Genomic DNA, 21081 nt, shown 5'->3' on the forward strand with positions numbered 1-21081 from the left:
ACACTTTCCTTTATTAGGCAAATCCCCAAAATTTACTGTTCATATAAGATACCAGGTTTGGGTGAATACAGGCAGGAATAAGGTTATGCAATCTAACCTACAGAACACCAAGCCAGCAACTAGCACCACCCACCACCACACAGTATTGCACACCCCCAAAATGTCTAAACACGGGATAGGTTAAACTTGAATAAACTTTGTTACAGTTTTTCTTAGTTGTTTACGCACAATTACTTGTACTTGAGACACAATGACTACAACATGTAACTGATGCACCAACCCCCTGAACCAATTCTGGTAAACTACAAGCACAATTCCTGCTTTACACTCAAATTGCAGTTTTAAAACACACTTTTTTCAAAACACTACACACAATTCTCTGCATTTGGCACAATTTTCATGAAGAAGTTTTCACAAGGAACACACTGTCATTCAAAATTGTAAAGTCAGTTGCCTTACTTTGCATACTAACTCATCACATGGGTAAACACCTGTCACACATAATTGTAATTTAGAAATCAGAGCTTTATAAGAGGCCAACAGGTGAGCTCTTCTGTTTTGGAACAATGGATGCCAACGTTGGAAACAGAGGCAGAGCCAGAGGAGTGAGAGTAAGAGGAGGAGGACAGGGAGGACGAGGAAGGCCAAGGAACGTAATCTCTGATGAGATCAAAGCCACTTTGGTTGACCGTGTGGTCAACCATGGTCTAACAATGAGGGAGGCTGGGAAAAGAGAGTTGAAGTCCCTGGCCAGCGTGGTGGGAACATCACAATGTGTGCAGCAATTACCAACCATGGTGTCATCCACCACCATGCTACCCTTGGCCCCTACAACACTGCCCATCTGATCACATTCCTGGAAATCCTATACAACACACTCATTCCACAAGATCAGATAGATGGTTCAGAGCAGCTCAGGTATGTTGTCATTTGGGACAACATAAGTTTCCACCGGGCTGCTCCATATTCTCCATAACTCAATCCTATTGAGGATTTTTTTTCTACATGGAGATGGAAAGTGTATGACCGAAATCCCCTTCTCCAAGCTATGGAAGATGCATGTGGAGATATGGCAGTTGATGCTTTTCATGGCTGGATTCGCCATGCTAGCCGATATTTCCCCGCTGCTTGGCCAGGGCAAACATTGCTTGTGATGTGGATGAGGTGCTGTGGCCATGCAGCAGAGTTGTTTTTTTTTTTTTTTACTGTAACTGTATTCAGTAAATTCTTGGAATATAAATTCAAAAAAGGCTTACAGTAAGTCATTATGATGAATGGAGAAGAAGTGGTCATAGTGTTTTACATTAAGCACATCAGTAATCAACTGGTTCTTATAAATGTCTATTCAGATGATGGTTTGTGTGTGTCATTTGAAAACAAAATACAATTTTGAGAAGAAATTACATTGTTATGAACGTAAAGTTTCATTTTGCAAGAGAATTGAAGGGTTCTGCCCATTGTGTGTGTTTTTTTTATTTGTGTGTAGAGTTATGACAATATGGGCATGCTTTCAGAAAATGTGTGTAAACAATTGGGAAAAACTGTAAACATTTCAAGTAAACATGACTTCCCTGACTATAGTTTCAAAATAGTTTTCCTAGGATTTGTTAGAGGTGTTGTATGGTGGCTTTTATTAACACTGAATTTTAAAAATAAATATTCGTATAAAATACATAAAGCAATAAATATTAATAAATATTGCTCTGCTCTGTGTCATCATTAGTATCATCACAAACAAAAAAGGAAAAAAAACGTGTATTCATGTTATTAATATTATTATTATTATGATATGTTACTTGGGGGCGGCACGGTGGTGCAGTGGTTAGCACTGTTGCCTCCCACCTCTGGGACCGGGGAGCGGTAAAAAATAAGCGGTTTGGAAAATAGATTGATGAATACTTCACACACCACTTAACTCACATTAAGCTGCCTCCTGTTTGTCTTAGGTAGTATCGCAATTTGATCCTGGTTTGCGGTCTCTGGATCCCATAGCCTAGAATCCACTGAAAGAAATCTGTAATCTGTAGTAATTTGTTGTCGGTCCCTAAGCGGTAAGCGGTGGTCTGCGGGGCTGTGGACCTGAAATGGCCGTCTTTCGACTGCTTATAGCGTATACAGTAAAACAAGGCTGCGGCATCTGGAGGGTGTGTGCTTATTTCACCACAATTCGCGACTCCTGAAACTTACGATTGCTTCATTGGCTAAACAGCTGATCTGCACGTTTCAAGAGGGAAGAATTTCTGGGGTGGGAAAGATTTCTTATGACTTGGCATTTTTGTTTCAGCACCGGACATAAATTGGAAATGAATGTATTATCAGAAAAACGACGATGAAGGGCGAAAGTTTCAGACTCCTTTTCATCTTCATCGTCATTGGCTGTGATGGTATGTATTGCTTAATTTAAGTGTCTGGTCATTCGTATGTATATGTTTATGACTGCGCTTGCCTTTTTTTGGTGTACTAGTTCATACAGAAGTATTTGTTTACCAGATATTCAAGTAACATTTGTAAATAATGATATGTTCTTATTTTTTAATGCTCTAGGTCATGATTTTATATCTCTTATCCCTGTGGCAGGTTTCCTGCTACACGGCTCTGCTGGTCCTCTAACAGCCCGGCCGGGAGGAGCTGTACTGCTGCCCTGCTTTGTGGACAGACCCCTGCCTTTGGAGGAGCTGGAGGTGGACTGGAGAAGGACTGATTCAGACACCATCGTGCACCTATTCCAGGATGGTCAGACCAGACCTGAATCACAGGGGGATGCCTACAGGGGCAGAGTGCACTTCTTCTCTCAGGAAATCCCCAAAGGCAACTTCTCTCTGCTGCTTGAGGGTGTGAGGACTGCAGATACAGGACTATACAAGTGTGTGGTTTATACAGAGCAGGAGAACCATGAAGCACGGGTGGAGATACAGGAAGTAGGCAAGTGAGCCTTTTTGATTTATGGCTTAAGTATTATAATTAATTATTTTTGGAGTTTATTCATTCTATTGGTGTACGTTGAATATAGTCTATATAAGGTATGGAGTTATTTGTTACATGTAATTTTCAAACAAAAATCACGAAAATCATTCATCTTCCAGGTTCCTAATGGCAAAATTTAAAAACTGATAAATATAAAAATGGAAACAGCCCAAACTATTTGAGTTTCATCTCTAAACAGGAAGGAAAAACACACAGATGTCAGGTTGCCAGGTTGTGTGAATCTTCCTGTTCTTGTTCCAGAGCGGCTGGTGGTGACGGGTGCAGATGAGCCTGTCTATGCACATGCTGGAGAGGATGTGACTCTCAGCTGCTCTGTGGACACCCATGTTAATGTGACAGAGCTTCAGGTGAAATGGATAAAGACAGACGATGACGGTGACATCATGGTGCTTCTGTATGATGATGGAGAGAACAGACCAGAGTCTCAGGATGGGAGATACTCTGGAAGAGCTGAATTCTTCACTGAGGAAATTCCCAAAGGAAACTTCTCAATGAATCTGAGGAAAGTCAGGCTGGAAGACAAAGGAGAGTTCAGGTGTGAAGTCCACTCAGATACTGATTCTGCCAGTACAACTGCCAGGATAGCAGCACTGGGTGAGTCACTAGAAGGACTGGTTTTGACATGCATCTCAAAATAGTTTTGTGTGATTAAATCAAACTTTCATTCTCCTGAGGGTCAGTGATTCCCCTGTAGACTGCGTTTTATGGACGTACCATAGTCTAACTGGGTTTAGTCAGCTCAGTATAAAGCCTAAAACACACCAAGCCGATAGTCGGCTGTAAAAAGTTGTCAGGCTGTTGGGTGAAGTCGGTGACTGCCCAGCGCGTGCAGTACGATCAGACACAATCACTCCTGGTTTTGGCCACTTGAGCATGTTGGTTCTGCATCAAAGCTATTTGGTAAAACTGACCTCTGAATATTATTAATAGTTATTAAATATTATTATTATATTAAATATCAAAAACCCCTTATGATTATGAAAATATTGGAACCACGTTTTCCCTTGCCCGGACGCGGGTCACCGGGCCCCCCCCCTGGAGCCAGGCCTGGGGGTGGGGCTCGATGGCGAGCGCTTGGTGGACAGGCCTACACCCATGGGGCCTGGGCGGGCGCAGCCCGAACAAGGCACGTGGGTCCCCCCTCCAATGGGCTCACCACCCATGGGAGGGGCCATAGGGGTCGGGTGCGAGGCGATCTGGGCGGCAGCCAAAGGCGGGGACCCTGGCGGTCCGATCCTCGGCTGCAGAAGCTAGCTCTAGGGACATGGAATGTCACCTCTCTGAGGGGGAAAGAGCCTGAGCTGGTGAGCGAGGTTGCGAAGTTCCGGCTAGATATAGTCGGACTCACCTCGACGCACGGCTTAGGCTCTGGAACCAGTCTCCTTGAGGGGGGTTGGACCCTTTTCCACTCTGGAGTTGCCCGCGGGGAGAGGCGCCGAGCGGGCGTGGGCATACTTATTGCCCACAGGCTGGGTGCCTGTACATTGGGGTTTACCGCAGTGGACGAGAGGGTAGCCTCCCTCCGCCTTCGGGTGGGGGGACGGGTCCTGACTGTTGTTTGCGCTTATGCGCCAAACAGCAGTTCGGAATACCCACCCTTTTTGGAGTCCTTGGAAGGGGTGTTGGAGAGCGCTCCTCCTGGGGACTCCCTTGTTCTGCTGGGGGACTTCAATGCTCACGTGGGCAGCGACAGTGAGACCTGGAGGGGCGTGATTGGGAGGAACGGCCCCCCCGATCTGAAGCCGAGCGGTGTTTTGTTATTGGACTTCTGTGCTCGTCACGGACTGTCCATAATGAACACCATGTTCAAGCATAAGGGTGTCCATATGTGCACTTGGCACCAGGACACCCTAGGCCGCAGTTCGATGATCGACTTTGTAGTCGTGTCGTCGGACTTGCGGCCGCATGTTTTGGACACTCGGGTGAAGAGAGGGGCGGAGCTGTCAACCGATCACTACCTGGTGGTGGGTTGGCTCCGCTGGTGGGGGAGGAAGCCGGCCAGGCCTGGCAGGCCCAAGCGTATAGTGAGGGTCTGCTGGGAACGTCTGGCGGAATCCCCTGTCAGGGAGAGTTTCAACTCCTACCTCCAGCAGAACTTCTCCCATATCCCGGGGGAGGCGGGGGACATTGAGTCCGAATGGGCCATGTTCCGTGCCTCCATTGTGGAGGCGGCTGACCGGAGCTGCGGCCGTAAGGTGGTCGGTGCCTGTCGCGGCGGCAATCCTCGAACCCGCTGGTGGACAGCGGGGGTAAGGGATGCCGTCAAGCTGAAGAAGGAGTCTTATCGGGCCTTTCTGGCCTGTGGGACTCCAGACGCAGCCGACAGCTACCGGCAGGCCAAGCGGAATGCGGCTTTGGCGGTCGCTGAGGCAAAAACTCGGGTGTGGGAGGAGTTTGGTGAGGCCATGGAGAACGACTTCCGGACGGCTTCGAGGAGATTCTGGTCCACCATCCGGCGGCTCCGGGCGGGAAAGCGGTGCAGCATCAACACTATTTATGGTGGGGATGGTGCGCTGCTGACTTCAGCTCGAGACGTTTTGGGTCGGTGGAGGGAGTACTTCGAAGACCTCCTCAATCCCACCGACACGCCTTCCAATATGGAAGCAGAGTGTGGGGACTTGGGGGTGGACTCGCCTATCTCGGGGGTGGAGGTCGCTGAGGTGGTCAAAAAGCTCCTCGGTGGCCGGGCCCCGGGGGTGGACGAGATTCGCCCGGAGTTCCTCAAGGCTCTGGATGCTGTGGAGCTGTCCTGGCTGACACGCATCTGCAGCATCGCGTGGACATCGGGGGCAGTGCCTCTGGATTGGCAGACTGGGGTGGTGGTCCCCCTCTTTAAGAAAGGGGACCGGAGGGTGTGTTCCAACTACAGGGGGATCACACTCCTCAGCCTCCCTGGCAAGGTCTATTCGGGGGTCCTGGAAAGGAGGGTCCGCCGGATTTTCGAACCTCGGATTCAGGAGGAGCAGTGTGGTTTTCGCCCTGGCCGTGGAACAGTGGACCAGCTCTATACTCTCAGCAGGGTTCTGGAGGGTTCATGGGAGTTTGCCCAACCAGTCTACATGTGTTTTGTGGACTTGGAGAGGGCATTCGACCGTGTCCCTCGGGGGGTCCTGTGGGGAGTGCTCCGGGAGTATGGGGTACCGGGCTCCCTTTTAAGGGCGGTTCGGTCCCTGTATGACCGGTGCCAGAGTTTGGTCCGCATGGGCGGCAATAAGTCGGACTCGTTTCCGGTGAGGGTTGGACTCCGTCAGGGCTGCCCTTTGTCACCGATTCTGTTCATAGTTTTTATGGACAGAATTTCTAGGCGCAGCCAGGGCGTTGAGGGCGTCCGGTTCGGTGACCTCAGGATTAGGTCTCTGCTTTTTGCGGATGATGTGGTTCTGTTGGCCTCATCGAGCCGTGACCTTCAGCTCTCACTGGAGCAGTTCGCAGCCGAGTGCGAAGCGGCTGGGATGAGAATCAGCACCTCCAAATCCGAGACCATGGTTCTCAGCCGGAAAAGGGTAGAGTGCTCTCTCCGGGTTGGGGATGGGGTCCTCCCCCAAGTGGAGGAGTTTAAGTATCTCGGGATCTTGTTCACGAGTGGGGGAACGATGGAGCGGGAGATCGACAGGCGGATCGGTGCGGCGTCAGCAGTCATGCGGGCGCTGCATCGGTCTGTCATGGTGAAGAGAGAGCTGAGCCAAAAGGCGAAACTCTCGATTTACCAGTCGATCTACGTTCCTACCCTCACCTATGGTCATGAGCTTTGGGTAGTGACCGAAAGAACGAGATCGCGGGTACAAGCGGCCGAAATGAGTTTCCTCCGCAGGGTGGCTGGGCTCTCCCTTAGAGATAGGGTGAGGAGCTCAGTCATTCGGGAGGGACTCAGAGTAGAGCCGCTGCTCCTCCGCATCGAGAGGAGCCAGATGAGGTGGCTCGGGCATCTGATCAGGATGCCTCCTGGACGCCTCCCTGGGGAGGTATTCCGGGCATGTCCCACTGGGAGGAGACCCCGGGGAAGACCCAGGACACGCTGGAGAGACTATGTCTCTCGGCTGGCCTGGGAACGCCTCGGGGTCCCCCCAGAGGAGCTGGACGAAGTGGCCGGGGAGAGGGAAGTCTGGGTCTCCCTGCTGAGGCTGCTGCCCCCGCGACCCGACTCCGGATTAAGCGGGAGATGATGGATGGATGGATGGAAATATTAATAATAAAACAATAATTATTTAGAAGCTACCTGGAAAAATACTATAATAGATGCGCACTTTATTATTTGCACATAATATTGAATGATTGGGTAAATACAATTAAACAGCTCTCTGTGTCCATCCATCCATCACCGTAACTGCTTCATCCCAACCGGGGTTGTGGAGCTTATCCCAGAAACAAGGGTCACAGGCGGGTACCAACCCTGGGTAGGCACCAGCACACTGCAGGGCACACACTGCATGCTTTTGGAGAGGATCGTGGGATGTGATGATTATACTCTATGGCTAACAGCCTAATTTAGAAAGTAAATGATGGATATGTGTTCATTTTTAGGTTATTCATCCCTGCATTGGCTGATTCTGGGGCTGTGCATCGCTGTCACACCTGTAGAACTACTTACTGGTGCTTTATCTGTCAGGAATTTAGATAGTAAGTGGTTCAAAAACATGTTTTTATTTTCATCCAAACTTTATAAAGCAAAGATTTGACCTAAGGTGCATGTAGTGAGACTGACCGTACTGTACTGGGTGTCTGTAGGTCAGCATGCAGCAGAATGACCATCTGAGGATGGCTGTAGATCATTAAACTTTGCATGAACCATCATCTAATGCCAAAGAGCTTGTGGTTACATTTGGTTCTACTTTTTGTCTGTAGGTAAAAACAGACAGGCTCTGTTGTGTCACTGGTCACATGTCACAGTTCCACCAATCATGGTTTCATCAGCATTCATCCTGTGGGGTATAACTGAAGGTGAGCCCATTAAATGTGAAGAATGCTTAGAAAGCTGACTTTTATTATTTGTGTCTTTTGGGATTTATGACCAGACTGCTTCCCCTTTACTGATGATTTTCATTAAGCTGGTCTAACTTTTGATACATCCACTTTCATGGTGACCACTGACCAGATTTGGAATCAGGAGTGATTGGGATGGGAGTGTGTAGTTTGACACCAAACATGCCATACCAGCCTGGCGGTTCGCACCTCATACCATCTGTGACAATCGTGGGTTGGACGGGCAAACAGGCAGGCAGGCAGGAAGGGGGGAAGGCTGAGGCAGGCAGGCAAAATACAGGGAAACCTGGGGATTTATTTAAGGGAAGACGCAGGGAGACGGCGATGGACATTACATTAATGACCGACAACCAACAGAGGAAGACGTGGACTGATATACAGGAGACAAGCCAAAATAACTGGGAACAGCTAGGCACTATTGGGGAAGCACACATGGATAACGAGGGGGCGTGGCACACAGGAGGACTGGACATGCAGGTCATGACACCATCTGTATCAATTAACAATTTCCTATATTACGTATGTCAATGAATCCCATCTATATAGAAAATTGAAGTTTAGCGTTGCACATCAACAGAGGTTGCTACTTTTCTCCAGAATTGATAATATACACATTAATTCGTTCTTTTACTGCAGAATAGTAGAGGACAAAGAAGTGCTAATGGACCACAAAGATCAGAGGTCCCCAGAAGTTAAAGATCACGGACAGGGTAACATTGACAGGCAGCTACAGTGGTGGCCAAAATTATTTGATTTGATTTGATTCAAACCAATGAACTGCTGGTTTTTGGGATAACCTTTAGGTAAGCTGTACAAACCTAAGTGTGCGGATTCTTCAGCCAATAAGTCCTGTAGTTAGTAATCTAATTAGGGAGTCGCAGCGAAAACCTGTACACACAGTGGCCCATTCTGGGTAACATTGCCCACCCCCGTTCTAGGCTATGCGGTGGCCCAGGAAACAGGGAAAATACACAAGGGTGAAGGAAAGAGAGGGGAAAGGCAGGAAGATTAACAGGCCAAAGGAGAAAGGACACAGGAGGAGGGATCAGAGGGCACTGAGCCTGACACATAACATGCTTTTTCTTTCAGCTATTGAGCAATTCCTCATACTTATATCAATGATGTGCACACATATTGGTGCACGCAGGTGTTTTATAGAACAAATAAAAATAAACTGGTGATACCACATTCTGAGGTGGTAGGCACCCAGTGCACCCAGTCGGCAAAAATCATATTTATGGTAGGATGATTCAGTTTGTTAATTTTATTTTAGGTTCTCCCCAGTTCCGATTAATGCAATATTTTTAAGAATTCCTGCTGAACTCCACTGTCTCTCGTGTGACAATCAAACAGTTGCTGCATGGAGAGAATAATCTTTTCTTGAGTTATTGATGTCAACCAATCAAGTGTTCTGGTGCCCATTAAGGTCGCACTTAGGAAGAAGCTCTCCTTTAAGTAATCTCTTAAGAGATTGTTTGGGAAACAGACATTAGAAATACCTTTCGTAAGATACATTTTTAGAGTCTTCATAAGATGCTAAGAGTCAGCATTAGAGGGGAAACACACCCTTGGTTCGTTTAAAAAAAAAAAAAAAAAAAAAACTACTTCATACAAGACAAAATATCCTTAAGGTCAAGTTAATAAAATGGGTCTACTTAAAAATACATTTATTTCAATTATGTAGCTTGTTTTACTCGCATCTGCTCATACTGTAATTAGTTGTATGATCTGAATAGGATAGCTCAAATTCTAAAATTGAAATGATTAATATTTTGAATTTAAGACAGCTACAATAATAAATATTATTTTTTTTGCAGTGTAAGCAGGGTTCTAATCTGGAAAATTGCACCTGAATACTGCAAAACTTTCCCTCAATGTTATCTTGTGTAACCGCTGTTTCTCAGGATCCGCAGGAGAGGCTGTTACTTGTGCTGTCATCAGTCTGATGAATATCCTGCTGCTGTTTATTATGGCTCCATATGTGGACTCAACAGGTATGTTTCCTTATTTTCATATTTTTCCTTCTATTTTCAGTATACACTGATCAAAGAAGGTGACTATTTGAAACAATAAAATAAATAATAAAAGTGATTATAACAAAACTCTTAGAAGAAATTAATATAGTTAATACCACATTTTTCATGGTGTCTCCATATAATTGCTTGTTCCTCTGCAGCCCAGTTGTTGTTGGTATCGGAGGTTTAACAGTGCATCGTTGAGCTCATATACTCTAATGTTGGTCACTGAGTGTCATGAAGCCGGGTGGTTCTGGTCCGAGGATGAGGCATGGTGCAGGCAGGAAGGAAGGTGGACGACCCACTTGGGGCTCACAGGATGAACGGGGTTTTTTAACAAAACCTAAAACACTAGGAACACAACAAAAACAAATGGACCAATAGGAGTCAAAAGTAAAATAGGAAAAACAAAGACTAACTACAAAAAGGTTAGGGCCACATGCATGTGAATGCAGTTTTCTTTATAGTATTTTAAAATAACAGGGTGATATGTCACATTATATATGTAAAATAACACGACAGCTTTGATCTGTGATGGCAGCCATTCAGTAGGGGACCTAGAGGGACCGAACAGCGGGGCAGGAACCAGATGAGACAGTGGACAGATAGGGTTAACAAGACACACAAGACTATATCACCCCAGGACCCGAGGGACAAAGGCCCCGGATTGAACATGGCAGGACAATACACTGGATGGGTACTGACACAGGACCTGGGACCCAAGGTCACAGAACAGATCAGGGTGAGGCCAGGGTCAGTAGGGAGAACACCAACCTGGATACACACCTGGATAGGGCACCAGACCAGAGACAACATGGCACACGGTACAGAAACTCAGCAGGGGCCGTGGAACAAACGGGGCAATGACAAGACTATAGCAAACAAAGGACACACTACCAAACAGGGCAGAGTAGTGGAGGGACAATCGAAGACCACTGGGAACACAGGCCAGGGAAAACTAAAGACAGAACAGGGCAAGGGGCCAGAACTGGGACACAACCATTTATGAACACAAATATTTCCATGGCCCACCTTTACATGTAAAACATCATAAGACTAATTCCAAAACACACCTCCCAAGTTCTCAAGGCACACTAATGTGTGACGGCCCACTGGTCTAGCTAGTAGGGATACGCTCAGATAGGAATACGTTACTCAGATAGGAATACGTTACTCAGATAGGAATACGTTACTCAGATAGGAATACGTTACTCAGATAGGAATACGTTACTCAGAAATACACAGAAAAATGCACTGTAAACAGATTCATTATTATAAGCAAACTTCTACCCGAAGTTTCATGTTATTATTTGGAAAAAGTCAGCTCTGTAACTGACTGGTCTTGTTTCTTCAAGCCGATTCATATCATTGTGGATGGACACAGATATAAATACCCATTCTGTTTGAAACACAGGACTTTGATTTCACTAAATAGTCATTTCATTTGCTGCAATTTGTTAAAAAGTGATCACTATATTGTGGAGTCAGCCCAGCAAACTAGCATACAACATGCAGCAGGCTGAGAGCTGACCTTGGCCATCTGTCACTCTGGGAAACTCACATGGAGGGGGAAGAGGTGTCAGTGTCATGGGCAGATTTCTCATAAAAACCTATACAGACGCTTCTCTACTTACGAACGAGATACGTTCCGAATGGCTGTTCGTAACTTGAAATGTTCGTAAGTTGTTATTCAAAACCATATTAAGGGTACTCAAATTTACATGCATAAGTAAGTATGGGTCATGCCCTGCTGGTGCCGATCCTCCTGTGTGCCACACCCCCCTCGCTACCTCGTGTGGAATCCCCGTGTCATCAGCTGTTTATAGTTGGGTTAATTAGTCTTGTGTATTTACATGTAAGTGCGTGTGAGAATATGTTTCCCGAGTCCGATCATTCTGTCACCCATTCGGCGTTGGGGAAGCAGCAGAGTAGCCGGCGAAATCAGGTGAACACAGGGTTTATTTTGGGAAAACACAGTCAGGAACATGAAAATGGTGTCAAGATGTTAATGACCGGACTTGGGAAACAAAGTCTAACGCGTACTTAAATACACAACAACAATCAACATGACTCGAGACAGCTGGTAACACGGGGATTCCACACGAGGTAAATGAGGGGGTTTGGCACATGGGAGTAACGGACGACCGGGGCATGACAGTATGATATAAAGTAAATACATGTTTTCTTATCCTAAAAGACATTAAAAATGATACATAAAACAAAAATGGATAATGGATGCACAGAATATTTCACAATAAAAATGAAGTAAACTTTGATCTCAAGAGAGCACGTCTTACCGATACGCAGGTACAAAGAACTGGGATGCTGGGAGTACACACGCTACGCTGCTGCGCAGTGGGAGTAGCAGCCAGGATTTGTACTAGGCGGAATTGGCGCGCAGAACAAGCTTTGATGTTGCGGACAGGAAACAGGAGCCTAACAAATGCAATTTGGACTTAGTCCTCTTTGTTCGTATGTCTGAAAGTTCATAAGTTGAAATTTCGTAAGTAGAGGAGCGTCTGTACATCACTTGTTGTTGTAGATGTATGTGTAGATAAGAATAATATGACCCTCTTAATGCATTGCTCTTTATCACTTTTTGATAAACCCCTCTCAGTTAGCTTGTGAGATATTCTCAGAATGTAGCAGGTTATACCACTATCTGAGCAATGTATAATGAGAATATAATAATTTATCAAAACATTTTTGGTTTGTGTGTTTTGTGTACATAATCGTAGTGCGTAGCTACTGTGTTTGTAACCCACGGTGTTTGCATATGTGAATGTGACGCTTCACACTGCTAATGCTTTGTGAACCTCTGTGTTGGTCCATGGTTTTTGTTTGGAGTAACTTTAGTTTCTTTGGCCGATACAATATCCTCCCCGCACTTCTTAATTAAATCTAATTGTTGCAAATTCAGTGGTTGTACATAATGAAATCCAATGAATACCAGTTTAACCTGAATATCATAATGGTCTTGTCACGACCGCGGTCGGGCGAAGCGGCGATCGTGCGGGCAAGTAGGCAGGAACGGGCAGACAAGCCGTAATCAGGGCAAACACGGGGTTTATTCAGGAAACCGGGGATCAGGAAACATCAGACACTGACTGACATCAATGACGGACAAGGACCACAGGTAAGACCAGGACTTAAAACAGGACAAGACTAATCAAAGTAATCAGACACAGCAGGAGACGATCAGGGAAGTACACGTGGGTAAGCAGGGGGCGTGGCACACACGAGGAGCGGACGAGCCAGGCATGACAGGTCTGACTGCACAAACAATTTTTTGCAAATAATTAAGGGTAACTACTAGAGATGTGTTTTATTTCTGTTGCATTGTATTTGTTCAAATAACGCTTATATTTATTTTACAGGCAAGGTGGGTTACACTAGATTCACGATCTTGGCTATAGGAAGCCTCATCAACATCACAGCTGTATGTGCAGGTAAGTTTAAGTGTAATAGTGTGTGGTGATGGTCATTTTAGCAGGTTGGAGATCTGTGTCCATGTCCCCCGTTCTGTCTTAGTTCCTAGTCTTCCCTAATTTGTTTTCCCAATTACCTGGATGACTGCGAAGCTCTGTGGACTGAGTATATGACTGTAAACCCTTTGGTTGTTTTTTCAAGGCCAGCTTTCTCTGTTTATTTGTCATTATTGAATTTTTTTCCCCAATTTTTTATTTTGGTTTTCTTGTTCTGAGTTTTTGGTTTGCGTTCTGGTTTGGGTTTTGCTAGGTGCCTGTGTTTGTGGTTATGTAGTACTTGTCTTTGTTATATTCTTAGTATTTGATTCTGTTTCTTAGTTTCCCTGTTGATCTCTTGGTTCTATGATGAAGTTGAGTCACTATGAACTTCACTTTGAAATTGTGTCTGAACCCCTGCTGCGATAGAGCCATAGTGAGAGAGCTTGCAGAAAAGCAGGCCCATCCTGGCAGGCACCCTCCTGAATGTACCCCTCAGTTCTGGCTGCCGGAAGACCCACACCTGCTCGGCAAAAGAGACAAAGCAATGAAAGAAACACAACATTTAACAACTTTAAACTAAACCAGTGGTACCCTGCTAATTAAATCTGACATTAACCCCAAAGCAGTGGGAAACAGGTAACATTAACCAATATGTAAACATAAACCCAGCTAAATTAAAATGCTCTAACCTGGTACTTACCATGAGCCGCCTGCTTTTGGGCTGTTACACATGTTTAGAAGAGAGTGGAGAGGAAGTGAGTCACTTTCTCTACAGAACCCTTCTTGATCTGCTTCTTAACCTGCGCTGTGTATGGTTCTGCAGACTAATCTGAACAAAAGCATCTGCTAAATAAATGAAATGCTGAACACTTGCTTTTTTCCTGTGTCTAACATTAATTACAGGGTGACTGACTATTCTTACCTCATTTCAGGTTCTCTCATTGAGTTTGCAGCAAAATACTCCTCAAGTCCAGCTGAGAAAGGAGCATTTAGTGGGATTTTGGGTGAAATCTTATTTTTGCTCATCTTTTTTATTATATTCCGAAGTAAGTATGTTTTTATAGGTTTCAGTGATACTGGATCAGAATTTGGCATAGTTTTTTATTTTCTATATTGTTCCTAAAAACAAACGTGGTACATAATTAAAAATTTAAGAGTCTGTATCTGTTAATCTGTATCCATGGGCCAATGCTGGTTTGAGTCCCCCTCCTCTGGTTCTGGTGTAGTTTCCAAGAAACTCCCCATGTCATGTGGGTTTCAGTCTCCCTCCTCTGTGACTTTATGTGGTTTACATGTGCTCCCCATATCATAAGGGCTTCTGTCTCTCCTCTCTGTCTGTGTGCAGTCTGCATGTGCTCCCCATGTCATGTGGGTTTGATTCCCCCCTCTGTGTCTGTATACAGTCTGCATGTGCTCCCCATGTCATGTGGGTTTGATTCCCCCCTCTGTGTCTGTATACAGTCTGCATGTGCTCCCCATGTCATGTGGGTTTGATTCCCCCCTCTGTGTCTGTATACAGTCTGCATGTGCTCCCCATGTCATGTGGGTTTGAGTCCCCCCTCTGTGTCTGTATACAGTATTCATGTGCTCCCCATGTCATGTGGGTTTGATTCCCTCCTCTGTGTCTGTGTGCAGATTGCATTTGCTCAACATGTCATGTGACATTCCACCAGCTACTTCAGTTTCCTCCAACAGCCCAAAGTCTCACTCTCAGGTGTCTGTAAATTGCCCATAGTATGTAATTATGTATAGCATCCCATCCAAAGTGTACCTCTGCTTTGCGCTGCTTGGGATAGGCTCTAGGCCCCCTGTGACCCTGTCCCGGATGGGTGGCTGGATGTCTGTGTATTACAGAATGTGTAATGTAACTTCTCCCCCAGACATCCTTGTTATCTATTAATAAGCCATTTAAATCATCAAATTAAAGTGGGATGTACTTTTATAACCCAAGTGTCCAACATGAGAATCAAGCCCAGAACCTCTAGGTGACAGGGCTGTGCCATGCAGGGTTTTAAACATAGGATCATTAAAGTAGGGCTGTCAATATATTAAAATATTTAATCATGATTAATCACACAACTGTCTATAGTTAATCAGAAATTAATCGCAAATTAACTCATAAATTTATTCAACATTTACCATTGAGGGATTTTTTTCAGGTGTTAATATTGTTATCAATATTAGTGTCACGTCTCTGTCCAGCCCTCTCGTGGACCACACACACCTCCTTAACCCCATGTCTATTCCCAATTGTGATCAGCTGTTTTCTGTTAGTTCAGCTTCTTTTGTGCATTTCAGTCCGTGATCAAGTCTGTTTCCCCAGGTCATTGATGTTGTCGATCGTGTGCTCCCTTGTCTGCCTGCTTGCCCAAATAACCCCTTTGTTTTGGATTTCGGTCTCCTGTATCCTGATTCCCCGACCAATCGTAACAGAATGACTGGCCTCATTGAAAATGCACTGCAGCGGACCGAAAGCAAACACCTCGGTCTGTTGCAAGAAGTGGTGTATTGGCTTAACCAGCCCGAGGTCCGGGAGGACCACATGGCTTGGGAAACTAGCCAGCCAGAGCAGGATCTTCCTGAGCGAGGCGCCTCTGCCCGGGAGCGCGTACCACTTCCACGAGGTACTATCTCCAGCGCTCCCAACCTCACCGCCCCAAGTTGGCCTGAGAAAGAAGAGGAGGCAGAAGGAGAGGAGACCGGCAGAAGCCCTGACGATCTTCCTGGGGGCCGCTAGCAGCGTGTCACTTCCACTAGGCACGGCTGGCTAATAGAGGGGCCAGGACCGTGTGGGATGCCATCCCGCAGGTTCTGAGGGTTTTTAAAAAGGCAACACCCGCGTTTATGGCACCAACTGTGGCGGCTATAATTGATGTCCCTGACCTGCCTGTCCCTGTCTCGCCGGCGCCCGATGTTCCTGTCCAACCAGCGCCCGAGGTTCCTGCTCTGCTCGTCGTGCCTCCTGTTGCGGCGCTGCCTCCACCTGTCCCTGCTCCGCCCGAGGCCCCTCTGCCTCCGCCTGTGCCTCCTGCTGCTCCGGCTCCTACTCCGCTCAAGGTTCCTCTGCCTTCGCTTGCTCCTAATGGGCCAGCTCCACCCAAAGAGGCTTCAGCTCCAGCTCCAGTCCCCCTGGCTCCAGCTCCAGTCCCCGAGGAAGTCCCGGACTGTCAGATCATCGCTCCTCCTCTCTTGTTGGAGGGAGAGGAGGAGCTTGAGTGGGACCCCTCTGGGACTTCCCTAATGGCCTCAAAGGACTCCTTCAGGAGGAGGACTCCTCCACCTTTACCCCAGAAGGGTCAATCCCGGCCAGAACCCCACCTGTCGGTGTCCCGTAAAGGGAGAGGAGATATGCACAGGGGTTGGGTCCCGTCCACCCTGCCCCCCGGCTCGCTTGCGGCTCCTGTTCGGCTGTCGCCTGCTGGTCCCCCACCGTCACCTCGTCAGCCACCTGCAGTCCCCCCTCTGACGCCTCATGGACTGCCTGCGGGTTTCCCCGCTTTGACTTGTCGTTCGCCTGCAGGTCCCTCCTCTATGGTTCGTCGGAGGGTGATGCATCCGCCTGCTGTGGCTGCGCCGTCACCTGCTGCGGCTTCCCCTCCCTCCTTGCCTTCGCCATGGTCCCCTTCGGCTCCCTCCACAAAACAAAAACTGCGAAAACAGAAAAAGCTAGCCGCTTGACTTTTTTTCTCTTTTTCGACCTGCTCATGTACAGCTGATTCACTGTTTGTCATCCTCCAAAGCAAAGTGCAATACATGCGTGAGCTACTAACGCCACCATTTTTAATGCTATGAGTCTCACAGATATGACGTTTTTAGTTGTTGGTGACGTAGTTGACCCATACATAAAAACATATCAGTGTGCGAATGCGTGACGTTTCGGTTGACCAATGCTTTCAAATTCAGATAGTCAGATACAGGTCATTCGTAGTTATGAATGTGAACTGTCAAGATAGACAAATCCGATCTGAGCAAAAAAATTGGAATTGAACGATGTGGCTAACAGTGTCTGGTGGTGATGATTTACTATGAAAAGTATATGAAAGAATTACGAATCCCAATAAATTTGATGAGCTTGCATCCAATCTCGGACACTGAAGAAAACTCTGGGAAGCATACCATTTGACCAGAGACATACTCTCGTAGTGAATGACTGTAAATTATGCAGTTAAGACATCACAGAAGCATGCGACGGACTGCCTCATTCACATATGGCTAAAGAAATATCTAAGAAATATCTAAGTGAAAAATAATAATATGAACCCATAAATAAATTATTTATATTTTATTTTCGAAAGTATTATCATAATATCTTAAGGATTGCAGGTTGCGAACGGGCAGGCGGGTGGGAAGGATGAAGCAGGCAGGCGAATGTCAGGGAAAACGGGGATTTGTTAAAGGGGCAGGACAGAACAGTTCGGAACAATAGCACTGACATTGACTAACATCAATGATGGACAAAAACCAGGGCAAGACGTGGACTGAAATGGATATGACTGGGCGAAAATAATCAGACACAGCTGGGCAAGATTGGGGAAGCACACGTGGATAATCAGGGGGCGTGGCACACAGGATTGGACGAGCCGGGGATGACATTAAGACTTGAAAATGCGAATGCATCTATTGTTCTGAGAAGAGCAGCAGCCTTCTCAGTGGTATTTAAGACTACACGTACTATGGTGGTAACTCATTTCACATTGACAGTAACTGCAAATATCTTAGGTCTTGTCGATGGACTCATCTGACAGAGTTTTGAAGCTGAACCTGCCATTCAAAATACCTTTTCCTTTGTTCGTTGTTTTTCCCGAGCTGTCATCCGATTCAACACGCGCTAATGACATCAAAAAAATTTATCACGTTATAATGAATTCCCATTAACACACTATTATCGTCTTAACTTTGACACCCATACTCTAAAGACTAAAGATTTTTTTTGTTACTGTGTACCTGACGTGAATTTCATGGTTACTAATTCTATACTCACTTCCTTTCAGTTCTTCGCTTTGTGCTTTGGATGAAAGAATACCCAATGAAAATAATTAACTATATTACAGGAATAACTGGAATTATATTTCTGATCATCACAGTTTCTTCCACAAGTAAGTTTGTTTGTACGTTTACCTGTGTGCTGCTTGTATGTTCTCCCCGTGTTTGCACTGGTTCTCACCATGTACTCCGGTTTCCCCTAACACACCAAAAACATGCATTTACATAAAACGGGGACTAAATTGTGTGTGAGTGGATGTCCCCTGTGATGGACTGGCACCCCACCAGGGTGTACCCTGCCTTGTGCCCTGTGCTAACTGGGATCGACTCATCATGGCACTGTTCTTGATAAGTGTTTATGGGAGATGAATGGATGTATTTATTATTTTAATGCTTATTTTGGGAACTGGGATTTCAGAAATATGAAACATGGTATGGTTACAGAATGTCTGAATTTCACAGTTAATCGGAATGTATGATAAAATACTAAACTGAAACACCATTATTACTTTATCCTAATCCATCCTAACCCATTTTATATCCTGAGATGTTTTTCCAATACCTCAGTATCCAAGGTGGGATTCAAACCCAGAATCCACAGGTGACAAGGCTGTGCTGTGCAGGGTTTTAAACATAGGTCCTCTGAGTATGTTTGTTTTTACTTTCTGTCTGACATGAATTTCATGGTGACTGACTCTGTTCTTACATTTTTTTAGTCGTAGTCAGTGTTTATCTGGCAAAATATTACTCAGATGCAGCTTGGAAAGAACAACTTGGAACAATTTTAACTATGTTAATGTTTCCAGTTCTCATTGTTTCATTCCCAGGTAAGGACATTTGCACGGATGTTATATTTTGCTTTAAACTTTAGAATTTTAGGAATATTGGAGCAGAATTAGATATAGAGATATTTGTTTGCTACATTGTATTGAAATAAACACACAACTTGTCCATTTGCAGGACATTGATACTGAAAGTGTATTTTCCATAATTAATGTGTACACAACTTGAGTTCTATGATGCAATATCAGTTCAAGCTGCCTTTTAAACTAGAGGGCACTTTTTAATACCAACATGGGATTCAAACCCAGAACCCACTGCTGACTGGACTGTGCAGGGTTTTAAACACAGGACCACTGGACAACATCTGTTTTATACTTTGTGTCTGGCGTGAATTTAATAGTGACTGACTCTGTTCTTTCCTTATTTCAGCTGCTTTCAGTGTGGTTTGGATAGTGCGCTCCCTTAAGACAACTGAAAAAGTAGAACTCAGAGAAATTCTTGTAATCTGGGGATATTTCATCTGTAAGTACTGTGGCAGGGTTACGCTAAACAAACACACACAGGCAGTGGTGAGTGATTGAATATCAGCCCAGAGAGGCTCTATTTAATGGGGGAAAAATCCCAAGAACAGGGAAGGTAACTGTGGGCGTCTCAAAAAGGAAAACGAAACCTTGTAAGAAAAGTATAACCGAAAGATCAGAGGCCATATCACTGCAGTTACACTCATGGCTGGATCTACCATGTGGGCTGTGTCAAGGGGCCTTTGAATATGCCAGACAAAAAAATATACTTGAGTAATAGTAATTAGTAATTAGCCTATCAAATACCCACAGATGCTGAGGCATTGAATTTCAGAAAATAAAGTTGTGAGTGGTTGATAAGATTTATGGATCTTGCCAGAACCCAAAAATAAAAGAAAAAAAGAAGTGCTGAATTGCTTAAAATGTGTCAGAAATAAATATGTTTTTCCAAAAATCAGAACAAGACAATGTAAGCTAAGACTGTACTAGCGTATGTATTGCACATGCAGATACCATGTATGTATCAAAAGAAATTAGTTCTTTAATGTTAATGAATCAGTACAGTTTTTGAGGGACCAAGACAAGTACAAAAAAGCTAGTTTTTCATTCAGTGCACATCAGTAAATCCAATAGTATGGAAGCCTTAATAGTCCAAATGCCTTAGTGTTATTAGGGTATTTTCTGTCATCTTGATTAAGACATCCATATGTCTTAAGACATCCAAAATGGGTGTGTTAAAGGGGTATTTATCAAGATGACCAAATGCCTTAAGATGTCCAAAATGGGCATTAAGGTATTTCCTGCCATCTTAAGATGTCCAAAATGGGCATTAAGGTATTTTCTGCCATCTTTAGATGTCCAAAATGGGCATTAAGGTATTTTCTGCCATCTTAAGATGTCCACAATGGGCATTAAAGTATTTCCTTCCATCTTAAGATGTCCACAATGGGCATTAAGGTATTTTCTTCCATCTTAAGATGTCCACAATTGCCTCTTCAAGTTAGTTTCCCAATGGCATTTAACACCACTTTTGCCAGGAAATTCAGCCAGGGCTAAAAAAAAAAACACAACCTTTTTATATTGTAATATATATGTGACTATACTTGGTAGTAGAGAACATAGAATTTAGACAAGATCTTGTTCATGGTTAGTGTTTTGATATTATATTTTTGATTTTTAAATTTATTTTACATTTATTTTTGCAGCACTATTTTTCAGACATGCATTGCCTTTGGTTTACAACTTTTCCTAATTGCATTGTAGTGATAATTTGATCATTTGATAATGATGATTTCAAAACAAATGATGTTTTCCCTGCTGTACTGACATTGCAATGAACCGTGAACC

The 21081-nt window shown here is 45.0% G+C and overlaps 1 protein-coding gene and 1 long non-coding RNA gene across 2 annotated transcripts in view; one reads left to right on the plus strand and one right to left on the minus strand.

Annotated features, from left to right (window-relative positions):
- LOC125705039 (uncharacterized) overlaps positions 1-21081 on the minus strand; it is an 87141-nt gene that overhangs the window by 37166 nt on the left and 28894 nt on the right. The window lies entirely within an intron of this gene.
- LOC125705001 (uncharacterized) overlaps positions 1909-21081 on the plus strand; it is a 28384-nt gene continuing 9211 nt past the window's right edge. The window contains exons 1-12 of the mRNA XM_048971277.1: positions 1909-2144; positions 2285-2384; positions 2578-2922; positions 3226-3579; positions 7507-7602; positions 7828-7923; positions 9870-9959; positions 13358-13429; positions 14380-14493; positions 18439-18543; positions 19147-19257; positions 19643-19735. Of these exons, the coding sequence (XP_048827234.1) occupies positions 2330-2384; positions 2578-2922; positions 3226-3579; positions 7507-7602; positions 7828-7923; positions 9870-9959; positions 13358-13429; positions 14380-14493; positions 18439-18543; positions 19147-19257; positions 19643-19735 (1531 nt within the window). The 5' untranslated portion in view covers positions 1909-2144; positions 2285-2329. The remainder of the gene's footprint in view (positions 2145-2284; positions 2385-2577; positions 2923-3225; positions 3580-7506; positions 7603-7827; positions 7924-9869; positions 9960-13357; positions 13430-14379; positions 14494-18438; positions 18544-19146; positions 19258-19642; positions 19736-21081) is intronic.

This window comes from Brienomyrus brachyistius, chromosome 12, assembly GCF_023856365.1.
Source record: "Brienomyrus brachyistius isolate T26 chromosome 12, BBRACH_0.4, whole genome shotgun sequence".
Taxonomy (NCBI): Eukaryota; Metazoa; Chordata; class Actinopteri; order Osteoglossiformes; family Mormyridae; genus Brienomyrus; species Brienomyrus brachyistius.